Genomic DNA, 13,503 nt, shown 5'->3' on the forward strand with positions numbered 1-13,503 from the left:
GTGGCTGCTTATAATAAATTTGCATAAGTGAGCAGTGAAATCTAGACAAGTATCTTACTCTTACCTGACATTGATATTAAATTGGGCATTCTTCAGTTTCTGTGATTTGGCTGTATTTATTGATTGTATATGTTATTATTCTTTCATCGGATACCATCCATATTGAAATGAAATGAAAGCATGTGAAAATGACTGTCAACATCACAATACGTTGAAACAAGTCTTCGCTGTGCCATTTTTAACCCAGCAGGTGAAGATTATAATGCAATCATTGCCCGTTGTCTTTTTCTTTTTCTTCACAGCACGTGCTGAAAAAGCTGCTGGCCATCACTGAGCTCCTCCAGCAGAAACAGGTGCACTATGCCATGTCCAACAGCAACAGGTAGTTCCACCTCGGTCATTTTGTCAGTCATTTTGTCAGTTTGTCTCCGTCTTCCTGGAGTAGCCAATGGGACCCCAGCATGCTCCACCCTCATCCCCATGTCAGCTCCCATCCTCCCCATATCTTCCATCATCCCTTTTCCTTGCGCCTCATTGTCTGTGCCACGAGAACTATGCAAACTACAGCTGCAAAACAAAACGGCTGGACTCCTGAAGTCCGACACCAATGACATTATAATCACATGGCCAAAACGGTTTGACTGCTTGCAGTATCCTGGGTACATATCAGTCTAACAGATGGGTCGACCAACCAATGTCCCAATAAGTCCACAGAATAATGTTTTTGAATACAGGTTGCCAAAGTGTATCTCTTCATCTGCTTGATCTGAAACTGAACTGACACAAGGCTGCAACGATTCTTCTCTATAACTGGATTATGAGCTAAAATGATTTTTATACTGTAATTTGTTACTGATTTACATGGCTATGAATATCCAAAATGTGCTCAGACTAGTGTTCTTTGTCCTTTATCCTGTTCCGTTTAGTTTGAACTGTGCTGTAGACTGGATTTTTGTTTTCTTCTTTTTATCATCCTCAGAGAGTATGATTATTTTATATCAGAACAATAAATTCTCTTGCTGGAATCATGAGTATATAATTTGAGGTAACATGATTTGTTTTCCATATTGTACTTATGTTTGATTGGTTCAGTCTTCCCTGAGACAAATTCAAAGCCAGACATGTTCTCAGGAGAAAAGTTCAAGGTAAAAAAAAATGTTTACAAAATTTACAATAGGAAAGATTGTATCAGGAATGCATGCACTTATTAAACATGTTTTATAAAGTACTGACTGGCTTATGTCTCAGATCAGCTCATGAAAGCAGCTTTTGAAAATAAGACAATAGAAAATATTCTAGAGTGTTTGTCTGTTGTCAGTTCTTGACTGAACCATTATTATGGTTATCGACAGCACCTGTGTCGTGTCAATTGAACCCAGAACACCCCTTTTACCCCAGTTCTTTAAGACTGTCACTGTTATACGTGTACTGTAAGACATCTGCTAAATAGTTGCAAGCAGATCTTAAGTGTTTTAACTACCAGTACACTATCATTAAAAAAATGTTTTTGAAACGAGTCTTTAATGCTAACCAAGGCTACATTTAGTTGATCCAAAATAGAGTAATATTAAATATTACCTCTTATAACCATTTTCTATTTTAAAATGTAATTTATTCCTGTGATGACAAAACTGAATTTTCAGCAGCCATTACTCCAGTCTTCGGTGTCACATTATCCTTCAGAAATCATTTCTAATATGCTGATTTGCTGCTCAAGATACATTTCTTTTTATTATTAATGTTGAAAACAGTTGTGCTGCTTAAAGGGGTCATCGGACGCAAAATTCACTTTTATATGGTGTTTGCATATAAATGTGTCTTTGGAGTGTGTGGACACAACCACCATACAATGAAAAAAATCCATTCACTTTTTTTTTTTAAATCCTCAAAAAGTCTAAACACTCAATCAAGCAGTTGGGATTTTGTGCTCCGTCAGATTTTGTCAGGACTGTCCCATATTAGCATATTTCTGCCCACAGCCATTCGACACCCCCCACGGAAGAGAGGGGTGGGGTGAGCAGTTGCTTATTATCATTTAAAGAGACATGCACCGAAACAGGTCACTGTGAGCAAAGCTGTTTTTGAGGAGGTAAAAAGGGTGGTGTTTTACATAACCATTGAGGAATTTTAACCAAAGTATATTACAAACTTTACATGAACACCCTAAAGCAGGGATAGGCAACTCCGGTCCTGGAGGGCCACTGTCCTGCACAGTTTAGCTCCAACCCTAATTAAACACACCTGAACAAGGCAAACAATGTTTTCAGGATTACTAGATAGATACAGGCAGGTAAGTTTTTAATCAGGGCTGAAGCCAAACTCTGCAGGACAGTGGCCCTCCAGGACCGAAGTTGCCTATCCCTGCCCTAAAGAATCATACCAATTCGTGGAAAATGGGCATCCGATGACCCCTTTAATAAGTTTGTGGAAACTGTGAAACCTTCTTTCGATATTTGATGAATAGAAAGTTCAGACAAACAGCACTTGGAGAGATTTTCTGGTAACAATATAAAAATATTTACTGTCACTTTTGGTTAATTGAATGCATCCCCTCTGAATAAAAACTAATGGGAATAAAAAAAAAAAAATTTTATTTTCAGAGATGTAAAAGACATGACATTTTGCTGAAATATTTACAATTTAGTTTGATAACCGCATGACAAGTGTCAAATGGAATCACTCAACCCGTTCATGAAATAACTGTTGAGGATGTTCATCACAATGCATCCAAATCCTCATCAGTCCATTCCTGCAAAACAGAAAATCCATAAGCTTCAAGTGGCAGCCAGAAGATGTGCATTTGAGGAACCAATCTAAACTTACTTCCTCAGCAACCATCTGCCTTTTCACAACGTGATCGTCATCTTCATATCCATGTTTTCTTTTCCTGAAGGCCGTGGACAGAGGAAAGCATCAGAACCATACACTGTTATCATCTGAAGACTGCATTCATTTAGTGACTGTCTTTGGAGACTCATCACTCACACACATCCAAGCATGCAAACTAGTGCATCACTGTAGCTCATAACTGTGTAGTTATAGATCAAGATCATAGATGTTCTTTTTTTGTCTGTCAATTTGCTGTTTAACTATAGCCTCAACAGAAAAGTATCAGGTAGGCATTTAAAAATATTGTGAATAAGAAGAAATCTTAAGCGCACACAGGGTGAGAAACAAGCTGATCCATTGCATGTAGGCATTACGATGCCACGGCCTTCTGAAAGCGCTTGACATTTATTATGGCTCACTATAAATCGCTCAAGACTTGCATAATCCTGAAAGGTCACCATGCCCAATTTTGTCTTTATTTTGCAGAACTGAATGTACCTTTATGGCTGTAGCCACCACAATCCAGATCCTCTGAAAGAAAAGATTGGTAGCAAAGAAAGCAAGATTGTTCTCGCCAGATGCAAAGGAAGAAGGTGGATGCACGAACCAAGTTTTGCTCGGACTCTAGATAGGCAACACACTGCCAATCTCAATCTCTCAAACCAACTGATTCAAAACTTGCATTCACAGATAAGCCATCAAATAGATGGTTAGAGGTTATGTCCGTCGAAAAGTATACCTAGGGTCTTCTAAGACTGAAAATCATGAACACTCCAAGAGGATAACCAAAATTGAGTAAATCGGAAATGCTTGTTGACCCAACCTGCAAAATCAACGTGGATCTGTCCGACTTTGATTCACACCCGCTGGTGTAACCGACCTGGCAGCCGTGAGTTCTAGACTGGCATCTGTAGCAAGCAAGAACTTCGGCACTGCATTGCTCTTGACCATCAGGGAAGCAAGATGCACTTATGGTGCAAGCCTTAAAAACCGTCTCTACACTCAACTGTACCACACAACCTCTTCCTGTTTTCGACTGCGGTTTCAGGTGCAGGTAGGCTTAGATCCTAAAGATAGCAACTGATTCCTATCTTACCTTCTGAGCAGCTTCGCTTGACAAGATGCTGCATCCTGGCTTTTATCTCCAAACCAGTGTTTGTGTGATACATGAGCAGATCAGTGAGACCGATTCAATTTTGGAGGATAGATTACACAAGGTTGGTGCATGTGTCCACTTTTAATAACCTGCCCCCTGTTCTTCCACCGAAGCAACAGCAACAAACTCCAACTCAAATTAATTTTGTTGCTTTTCACCAGAATGGGCCGAGTGGATTATGAACTTCCTGGTTCATTTCACATCATAAAAGAAAGACCTTGACTATCAAACTCTATTATTTTATTATATCAGCCTGTTCGTGTTTATCAGACTTGCTTGAGGAGTTAATTTGGCAGTTTCTGGATATGTATTATTCCCTGAAATATGTAAAACTGCAAAAAACTTAATTTAGATGATTCTACAATGTATTTTTGTTGGACAGGTAGTTGCATTGTCCTGTACTTACTGAGACCCTTACAAAAAAAGTACTGAGGTGGTACCATTGTACAGTGGTGAGATCTGATGCTAATACCATGGAACTCTTGACATACACCATTGTAATGAAAGATTACCATGGTATTTGTCCCAAAAAACCCTGGTTTAACCATTGTACTGTGTGCTAAAATCATGGTAATACCCTGTTACATTTATGTTAGTATAAGGTATACTCACTACCACTGACTTGAAACAGCTCACTTTGTACCCATTTCCTGTTTTCATCTACAGTTGATGTAGGGGATTCTCTACAGTACATTTAGCTGCATTTTATGACCCAGCAAATCTATAAAAAGCATGACGCAGATTTACCTTCTTTTTTTTTTTGTATTTCAGGTAGCTCATGTATTTTTATTTTTATATTTTATACTTAAAAAAACACAACTTTTGCATCTTAGATACAAAACACCAAGTGACTAACCTGGCTGAATAAAACTCTTAGTATGATTAGTTTTGTGTGCTTTAAAACTCTAAGTTTGTCTGAGTACTGTCATTTCCCCACAAATACTCACAAGTTTGTAGCAAATTCAGCATGAATCCTTTCCAGTTTCTGTTTGCAGGTATCGACCTCCTCAGCTCTGGGAAGCTCGTACGCTTTCATAAGACTTGTTATTCCTATAGTGAAAACAGACACAATATTACACTTATACTGTATCCTTAAATGTACCAATAACAAATGATTGATAATCCAAAGATTACCCTTACCAGGCACAAAATAAGACAAGCTTCAAACAAAAAGTCACTGGTTTGTCCAAGAGGATACTTTCAATTATGCACAATGCAACAAAACAGGCAATCAAATCATCTGATGTATGATACACTACCATTTAAAAGCTTTAAGATGTTTTTGAAAGAAGTCTTGCTCACCAATTACAATGTCATTTATTCCTGTGATGGCAAAGCTGAATTTCCAGCATCATTACTGCTGATTTGGAGCTCAACCAACATTTCTAATCAATGTTGAAAACAGATCTGCTGCTTAATATTTTTATACAAGTAGTAGTAGTTTTTTGAGTGCTAGTGTGTATTAAGTCTACATACAGCATGGAAGGCTTTGAATGGGTCCTCTGTAGTCTATAGCGTTTTCAGAACGGCATTTCACAGCCAAATGGATATTTAGGAGATAAATCTCCCATAAAATAACTTTGACGAATTTACAGGTCACCATTTATAAGATTTACCAGCTGAACATGTGTTATGAAGGACCTGTTATAAAGATTTTACAGGAGTTTTCAAATTTAAGCATCTCTTATCTAGTGACATTTTAACAGTAAAAAAAAAAAAAAAGGGGGGAAATACTTACGTCTCATAGACTCATAGATCTTAGAGAGGGTCTCTTTATCCTCTTTAAGCCCTATGCATTCGGTCAAATATCTGAAAATATATAAAAAAAGAAGTTTTTAACATCCTGCCATCTCAAGTGTTAGAATCTCTGAATGCTGAAGGAGAAACCTACGCCTCAATCTTCAGGCCAGCACGTGTTGCACTGTTGAGGATGGCTGTGAGGGCGATCTGAGACGGAGAGAAGAGGAGTCCGATGTCTGTCATTGCTGCTCTGTTGAGAAAGTCTTCAGCACTTTTTCTCAGCATCTCTGGGTTCTCTAACAATGGGTATCTGGTCTGAGAATACAGAAACCATGCATTCAGATTCCCTTAAATTATCTATTTAGCAACTTTTAAAAATGAAGTGCCTAATCTCTGCATCACTGGTGCCGTTTGAGCACCCCTACATAATCAGTGTCGGGGAAGCTATACTCTGAACCTGTAGCTTGACAAGCTACTCGTGAAATTTAAAGTAGTTAGGCAGGGTAGGCAATTTTGGAGCGGCTAGCAATAGCAAGCTAGCTTTGAAAGCATTAGATTAGAGCTGCAACTAACGATTATGTTGATAATTGATAAGTTGGCCGATTATTTCTTAAATTAATCGGATTAATCAGTGTCACATGATTATGTCCATTAATTTGTCCACTCATTTGTCCATTAATCAGGACAATTTTCTTTTTTTATTGACAAAACACTATTCCACGTCCTGGCCAAAGCTGTCCTACAAACTAATTTGCCAACTGAATGTTATAAAAACATAGTGAATATACCTTTATCTATGCTATAATGTACAAAAGAGCTATAAAGTAAAAAGACCGTTTAAATCCCTACATTAAAAAATAAGATAATAAAGACAAAACACTCAGTGTTAACAGATAAGAGGAATTTTCTGCAGGAACACACACATTCACTCTGGACACAGGAACCGGTTACTATCATTTCTTTATCCTGTAAATGTTTGAAACGTCTTACATCTATATTCAATTACATGCAGTTACCACTCTCAAAAAATACTTGAATTACAAATACTTGAATGTTGACTTTTAAACCTAAATTTAACGTCCAACAAGTTATTTCAGCAAAAATTATATTTTTGCAGTAAAGTTTACTATATTCAGTAAAGTCTGAAGTTTAACACAGACTGTAAGGATGAGTATTCATGCAAAATGGAAATACTAGCGTGAATTTTTAACACTTACAGTTAAGGATATAACCGAAAAATTAAAGTTTTGCGCTGAGGAAACATTTCACACATTAAACAGCAAACGCATCTGTCAAAGCACCTGACAGGCAAACCATGTTAAACATTACGCTTATGCAAGTTTAAAATAAAGAATTCTCATGTTTTGGGCAGCTTGGATCTTGCATATATCCCGCAACAGCTCACTCTGATTCCCCAACTCTTTTTAGAGTCATTTTTTCCATCGAAATGCATTATTCAGTGCTGTAATTTGACTAGGCTCACGGAAGTTTTCCGTGCTCAGTGGGCAGCAAGACTAATCGCACACAGCAGAGTTTGCAAAGCGTCACGGATGAGAGACGGTAATGTCTCTCAGGACTGCGGTTTATTTACAGCACCCAGTGACTGTGTCTACAGTGTGATGTCTGCACAAGAAGGGTTGCGCTGACAAAATGTTTGTCCAATCATTGCATTCGGTCCAAATGCAATGATTGGACGAACATTTTTTGGTCCTGAGACTTCCACAGAAGATATATGTACATGTTTTAATATTTATACCACTTCTATTATTGATTGCCATCAGCATGTAAAGAGTTTCAACCAGTATAGCAAAAAGTGTTTATAAAACAAATTGCCCACCCTACCTTTAAGATACAATCAAGCTACCCTTCTGAAAAACGTAGCTAGTTAGCTATACTACAAGGCACTATAAAAAATATTGTATATTACAAATAACTGAATGCACAATTTTAGATTGTGATCTAATAATACGACGACACTATTACTGCTTCAATGCATTGCAGGTTTGTCAAAACGCAAAACAGAATGTAGCTTTTGGTTGAGCTACATCGCTACTTGCTGTAAAAAGTAGCTAGCTACTGGAAAAGCTACAGTTTTTTCAAAGCAACTGAGAAACTGTCGAGCTACTGAAAAATGTAGTTAAATTAGTAGAGTTGCTACTTGTAGTTAGCTACTCCCAACATTGAACATAATAACATTGCCTAAGCCAATGACGTGCGTTTGGAGCAGGACTGTCTGCAACCAGGCTTTAAGCTCACCTTCATGTCAATCAGAAAACCCTCCAAGGGCCGATACGGATTGTGAACAACCAGATGAAAATTGAGCTGCTGGATAAGGAGCAGCTCATACTCCAGAATCTGTTCTAGAGCTCTCTCCTGTCCCGCTGGGCTGTCCTGAAGGTTCCCCACAAACTGAGTGCTCGACACATTAAACTCATCCACTTTACAGGAGAGATATGTACATGTCAACCTGCAAAGGTAAGTTGAGAAGGTCAGAACTGCAAAATCTATCAAATAAAAAAATCATGATCTTAGAACTTATTACACTCTGTCGATACACTTACATTATTGTCCGAGGGTGATATTCCATTAAAGAGTTGTTTAAATAGAATCTTCGAAAATACATACAAGCTGTTCCCTGAAAAACATTTAGAGGTAAAAAAAAAAAGAAGAAGCCAGAACAGAACTAGATGATCTCATCTTTAACTGATATAAAACTGATAATGATTACCACAACAGATTTAGGCATCACGGGCTTGAACATGGCACAGAAGTCTAACAATCTCTTCTCGTAGTGTCTGAAAAGCACTTTCTCTTCCCGTCCATCAAGCAACATGGATTCATTTATTCCAGGCTGAAAAACGGATGAAGATATAATGTGATTGTGGTGCATGCTGTTAACACTATAAATTACTGGTTTACTGTGCATTGCAGTGTGTGAATATATATATATATATATATATATATATATATATATATATGTGTGTATGTATGTATGTATGTATGTGTGTATATATATATATATATATATATATATATATATATATATATAGAGAGAGAGAGAGAGAGAGAGAGAGAGAGAGAGAGAGAGAGAGAGAGAGAGAGAGAGAGAGAGAGAGAGAGAGAGAGAGAGAGAGATATTGTAGTCTTGCTTGCAAAAAAAGAATACAAAGAACTCCACATTGTGACTTACCTTACCACTGGATAGGGCTTTTGAGCAGAACTTCTGATTTGCTTCTAGTCTTAATTTATCTAATGTTTCCTCTTTATCATAAGTCCAGAATTTCTTCTGTGAGCTGTTGTGATACATGTTGAATATTAGGCTGTGGATGGAACAATACAACTATGATTACACACCAAATAGACAAGTATGCACATATAAATATACACATTTTTAGTATCCAAGTTAATGTAACGTTACTGTATTTTTCGATGCAGTTAACCAAAGCAATGATTTCATATCTCATTAAAAGTATGCTTCAATCTCACCCCTCTTGGGCACACGGTGATGTTTCCGTCTGTGTATTAAATCAAGGATTGCAGTACAAATATCAAACGGTTGTAAAAGATTCAGCTACTGATCTTCGTTTCAACCAAAATTTCAACAGTCGAAATGCGTGTTTTCAAACATCGCGAGAACCCGTCGCGTGTTAGTCACGCCACTCTTTAGTCGCCTTTGGATGATGACGGTTGTGTTCCTCACTCACGAGTCTGATTCATTTCATCGAGTCGGTTCTTTCAAATAGTTTGTTTCAAAGAACCGGTTCAAACGAACAATCCAGCAATTATTTTACATCATGCCCTTATTTTATCTCGCCCTCCAATATTACAGATTAGAGTTATTTAAAAACACATACTTTTGTTTTATTTGGTTTTATTAACAAGGGTGTTATTCAAATCATATTAATATTCTCGATGAGGTACATTTTAAGAAATGATGAATGAATTGGGAGACATACAATTACAACGAAGGCTAAATGATTTGTATTCGTGTTGATAAACAGTCATACAGTCATGTAATAAACACATTCCCAGTGAGTTTTATTTGTAAATTGTTGTTTGTCACTGCTCGGGTCGATTCAATGCGATTTGTGCACGAATCATTCTGACCGAACCGGTTCAACCAATCCGCTGAAAATATCCAACTTAAAAGAATCGACTCGAGAGTCCAAATCTCCATCGCTTTTCAAAAGCACATAAACATGGCCACGAGGAAATATGTCCGCAGATCAATTCAGGAAAAAAACAGTCTACTAGAGAAATACGATCAACTTCCTCCAATGTCCCAGAACGCTGCTGCGCGTCTGCTAAACATCTCAGGACCTCTGCTTTGTGTCTGGCTCCGGAAAAGGAAAATTAAAACTGCCAAATCTAAACTTCCTAGGACTATCTTTACATCTCGCAAGACACCTCATATAGAAGCTGCACTCTGGAGGTGGATCGATACTTGTCTCAAGAACGGTATTGCAGTAAATGACTCAATAATTCGTAAAAAAGCGACTCAGGTGGCTACAGAAATGGGTCTCTGCGATTTCAGGGCGAGCTCAGAGTGGTTGACACGCTTTAAAAACCGGGAGGGGGTAATACGAGAGATGTTTGATGGAAAAGACGGGCCAGAAGAGCCCAAATCCGGCAATTCGGCGGCGGAGCGGTTTAAAGAGACCAAGAAAAACCTCACGGCCAGAAAGACGCATCGAATCGAAGCTGCGCTGTGGCGCTGGATCGATCACTCTCGTGAGAACGGCATTAACGTAAATGAATCAACGATTCGCTCAAAAGCGGCTCGGTTGGCCAGGACAGTGGGTTACCGTAACTTCAGGGCGAACACAGACTGGTTCACGCGCTTTAAAAGCCGGGAGGGAGTAATACGAGGGATGTTCCAGATCAGCCCCAAAAAAGAGCCCACGTCTGATGATAATAAAAAGACGGCGATACCAAGAATGGATTTTACATCTACAATGATCCGGCAACTTGAAGGCGCGCTTTGTGGTTGGATCGATCATTCTCGTGAGAACGGAATCACAGTAAATGAATCAATGATTCGTTCAGAAGCGACTCGGTTGGCTAGGATGATGGGTTTCCGCAACTTCCGTTCAAACGGAGATTGGCTCAGCCTTTTAAAAATCCAGCCTTCAGAAAATACACCAAGCGTGTCTGAAGCCAGCCTAACGAACCAATCTAACGATGAAAGCGAATCGCTATCGGATCTGGACATCCCAAAACTCGACCCAACAGTGATCACAGCTGAGCTCAACGGCGATTTACACTCTGTCACTGTACCTTCCCTGTGGCAAATGAAGGAGGCTATGAAAACACTGGCAACCGGGTTACTGTACAGAGGATTCTGCGACTTTAAACTTCTTCATCAATTTGAAAAAGAGGTTGATAATGTTGTGAGAAGATCTGTGACCCTGGGATCCTAAAATCCTGGTTTAAATGTATCTGAATTGAAGTATTTTATGAACTGATTATTAGAGACTAGTCTACTAACTGTAATCACCACAACCACCACGGGACAGGTGCTAAACAAACGCGCTCTCCCAGATGACCACATGGGGGCGCCAAGTGTTTGTTATAACCATAACACATTTCCCAATTGGAAAAGTGGTTCCATCAAGTGTTAATTTTAATCCACATTTTATTTTGTAGCATTGTATTGCATGGTCCTTTGATTTAGCTTGAATTTGTGTACCTTGTTAAATGATATTCTTTATTTTTACATAAAAATCGTTAATAAAAATACCATGTTGTAACACCTTTTTTCTCCCTCTTTTACATAAATAACAGCCAGACAGACAAAATAGTATAGCCTTTTTTTAAAAAGCCACTGAAGCCTATAAAGCAAGACAGAATAAATTACCAACCTCCTACTTGAGTATGGCTGTGTAACCTAATTTGCATAAACATGAGTAATTTATGAATAATAAATGTCCTTGTATTCAGCGTGATCCATAATTTGCATATCACCATGGCACTACAGTTATTTTTCCTGTGTGCTGTGCTACCATGAACCGATAAGAGCCTGCACAAAACTGAATCAAAAGGTGAGTGTTTATTGCCTTTTTACACTCTAGTCTCCTGCTGTAGTTGAGAGGCGTGATATATATGTTTTTACCTAAATAACTCAACATTTTTTCCCATGCTTTTGAGGCTGTTGAATGCTTGTAGGGATGTTGTCAGTATGTGGCTGCAGTCACTATCATGTACTAGTGCTCTTTCGTTGTGTGAATTGCATAAACATGATGTTTCGTTGCATTATTGATGAGATCCAAGCTCTGCCATAGGTGAAGTGATCATGAGTGTAGCCTATTGTCTAGACCAAAGATGATACCAAATACATAAACATGTCTTTGATGGCAGCTTTTAAGAACCTTGGTCAGTTTTTTTAAAATCATTATCAGGTGGTCTGGTCGAATTCTGCCGACATGTGAGATTCCTAGTCCTGAATCCATCAGAGGTCATTTGCATGATCTGTTTGTCATGCAGCATCTGATTTCTGGTGTCAGCACTGCCTTCAGCCTAGAAATGCGGGCTTTAGGTTGCCAAGGAATTTCTCAGTTTTGACATTTTGCCTGTATTGGTATTTAATGCAGGTGGAGATGAGTAAGGTGTCAGAGCTTTTATCCTTAAATTGTGAATATATTCTGGCAGATGACTTTAGTTATCAGCTGATGTCATTGGGTGTTGTTGTTTCAGTCCGTACTGAAATCAGATGTGTCTGACACTGTCCACAGTGCCTCAGCTTATCTTTATTTATCCGTCAATATCCCCTCTCCGTAATTTCGACAAATGAGACGCACTGATGGTTATGAATAAATCAATGTCCAGCCATGGCAAATTGATGATGTGGAGAGAGAAATGTCTTGTATACTGTCGACATGATGGACAGCTGTCACTGTGTCCTCACCACCCAAATATGGGCAAAAAAACAAGGCAAGAAAAAAGAAAATCAAAGATTATTGCATGGAGGCTCCTTGTTGAGCTCAATGGGGCTTTAATACACTATTATGTTGTATTCAGGCTGAAGCATGTGTAATGCACATATTGAAAGTGTGTGTCGGTGCTTTTTCACATATCAACTCGAATCATCTTGATGGAGCAATATTGTGTCATTGACCCTATACCACTTATTTCTATTATAGTAGACTGCAATATGCTCAGTTGTGATCGTGACAACACCGAACCCTTGAAACCCCTCCCCTGGTGTTTATCTGCATAATGCCTGTCAACGTTACCGATCAGAATGATTGTCTATAGGCTACAAGTAGGCTACTTCATTCTGGCTCATGCATGTTACAAGAATATCTGTTTAGATGATCCGTTGTGGCCTTTCTCAACTTATCAGCATAACAAAGCCAGTACAGATTCTAGAGAACCAGAACTCACTAAGTTCATTGCAGTTTGTTGGAAGATTGTATGTAAATTTGTTTAGTTATGTAAATCTTTACCCAATAGCACTTCTCACCCAACCTAGTGCAAGGAGCTCCTTTATAAACTGTTGTATATTACTTTTTCTCTTTAGACATGCATAATGTAACTCCTGTTTTTATAGACAATTTATTTGTTTCTGTCTCGTTTAGCCTATTTGTTGCTACATAAAGTAAGAGACTTGTATTGATGTTTAAAGGGGATGCACAATCAGTATTATATGTGACCCTGGATAACAAAACCAGTCACATGGGTCAATTTTTTTTTTTTTAATTGAGATGTATAACATCACATGAAAGCTGAATAATAATAATATTTCCATTGATGTATGGTTTGTTAGGATAGGACAATAT

General features: G+C 38.3%; 3 protein-coding genes across 4 annotated transcripts in view; 2 read left to right on the forward strand and 1 right to left on the reverse strand.

Moving 5' to 3' along the window:
• The window catches only part of rasa1a (RAS p21 protein activator (GTPase activating protein) 1a), a 48,596-nt gene extending 43,705 nt beyond the window's left edge, over positions 1-4,891 (forward strand). The window contains exons 25-26 of one of the 2 annotated variants that reach the window (XM_084114070.1): positions 303-382; positions 3,316-4,891. In XM_084114070.1, coding sequence (XP_083970196.1) covers positions 303-382; positions 3,316-3,364 — 129 coding nt within the window. In that variant the 3' untranslated portion in view covers positions 3,365-4,891. Of the gene's footprint in view, positions 1-302; positions 1,026-3,315 lie in introns of those variants that run through there. The other variant, XM_084114071.1, reaches the window with a different exon arrangement.
• Positions 2,575-9,813, reverse strand: ccnh (cyclin H). Its single transcript, XM_084114074.1, has 10 exons — positions 9,212-9,813; positions 8,916-9,045; positions 8,454-8,576; positions 8,287-8,360; positions 7,982-8,192; positions 5,877-6,040; positions 5,724-5,794; positions 4,933-5,035; positions 2,824-2,887; positions 2,575-2,749 (listed from the first exon to the last, which is right to left on the reverse strand). Exons 2-10 carry the CDS (start codon positions 9,030-9,032, stop codon positions 2,717-2,719), a joined length of 960 nt encoding a protein of 319 aa, XP_083970200.1. The 5' UTR covers positions 9,033-9,045; positions 9,212-9,813; the 3' UTR covers positions 2,575-2,716.
• Positions 9,814-9,924: 111 nt separating this feature from the next.
• LOC311082894 (uncharacterized protein) lies at positions 9,925-11,468 on the forward strand (the record flags this gene model as incomplete). Its single annotated transcript, XM_084114073.1, has 1 exon — positions 9,925-11,468. One exon carries the CDS (start codon positions 9,925-9,927, stop codon positions 11,143-11,145), a length of 1,221 nt encoding a protein of 406 aa, XP_083970199.1. The 3' UTR covers positions 11,146-11,468.
• Positions 11,469-13,503: the final 2,035 nt, after the last annotated feature.

This window comes from Abramis brama, assembly GCF_963993115.1.
Source record: "Abramis brama genome assembly, chromosome: 5".
Lineage (NCBI taxonomy): Eukaryota > Metazoa > Chordata > Actinopteri > Cypriniformes > Leuciscidae > Abramis > Abramis brama.

What these genes read in the sequence shown, in the direction of transcription:
- ccnh (XM_084114074.1), bottom strand. Translation starts at nt 9,032, where the DNA reads ATGTATCACAACAGCTCACAGAAGAAATTCTGGACTTATGATAAAGAG. An exon ending in GATCTATGAGTCTATGAGAC is followed by an intron (nt 5,036 to 5,723) that starts GTAAGTATTTCC and finishes TTTTCACTATAG; the next exon opens with GAATAACAAGTCTTATGAAA. An exon ending in GCTGAATTTGCTACAAACTT is followed by an intron (nt 2,888 to 4,932) that starts GTGAGTATTTGT and finishes CACGGCCTTCAG; the next exon opens with GAAAAGAAAACATGGATATG.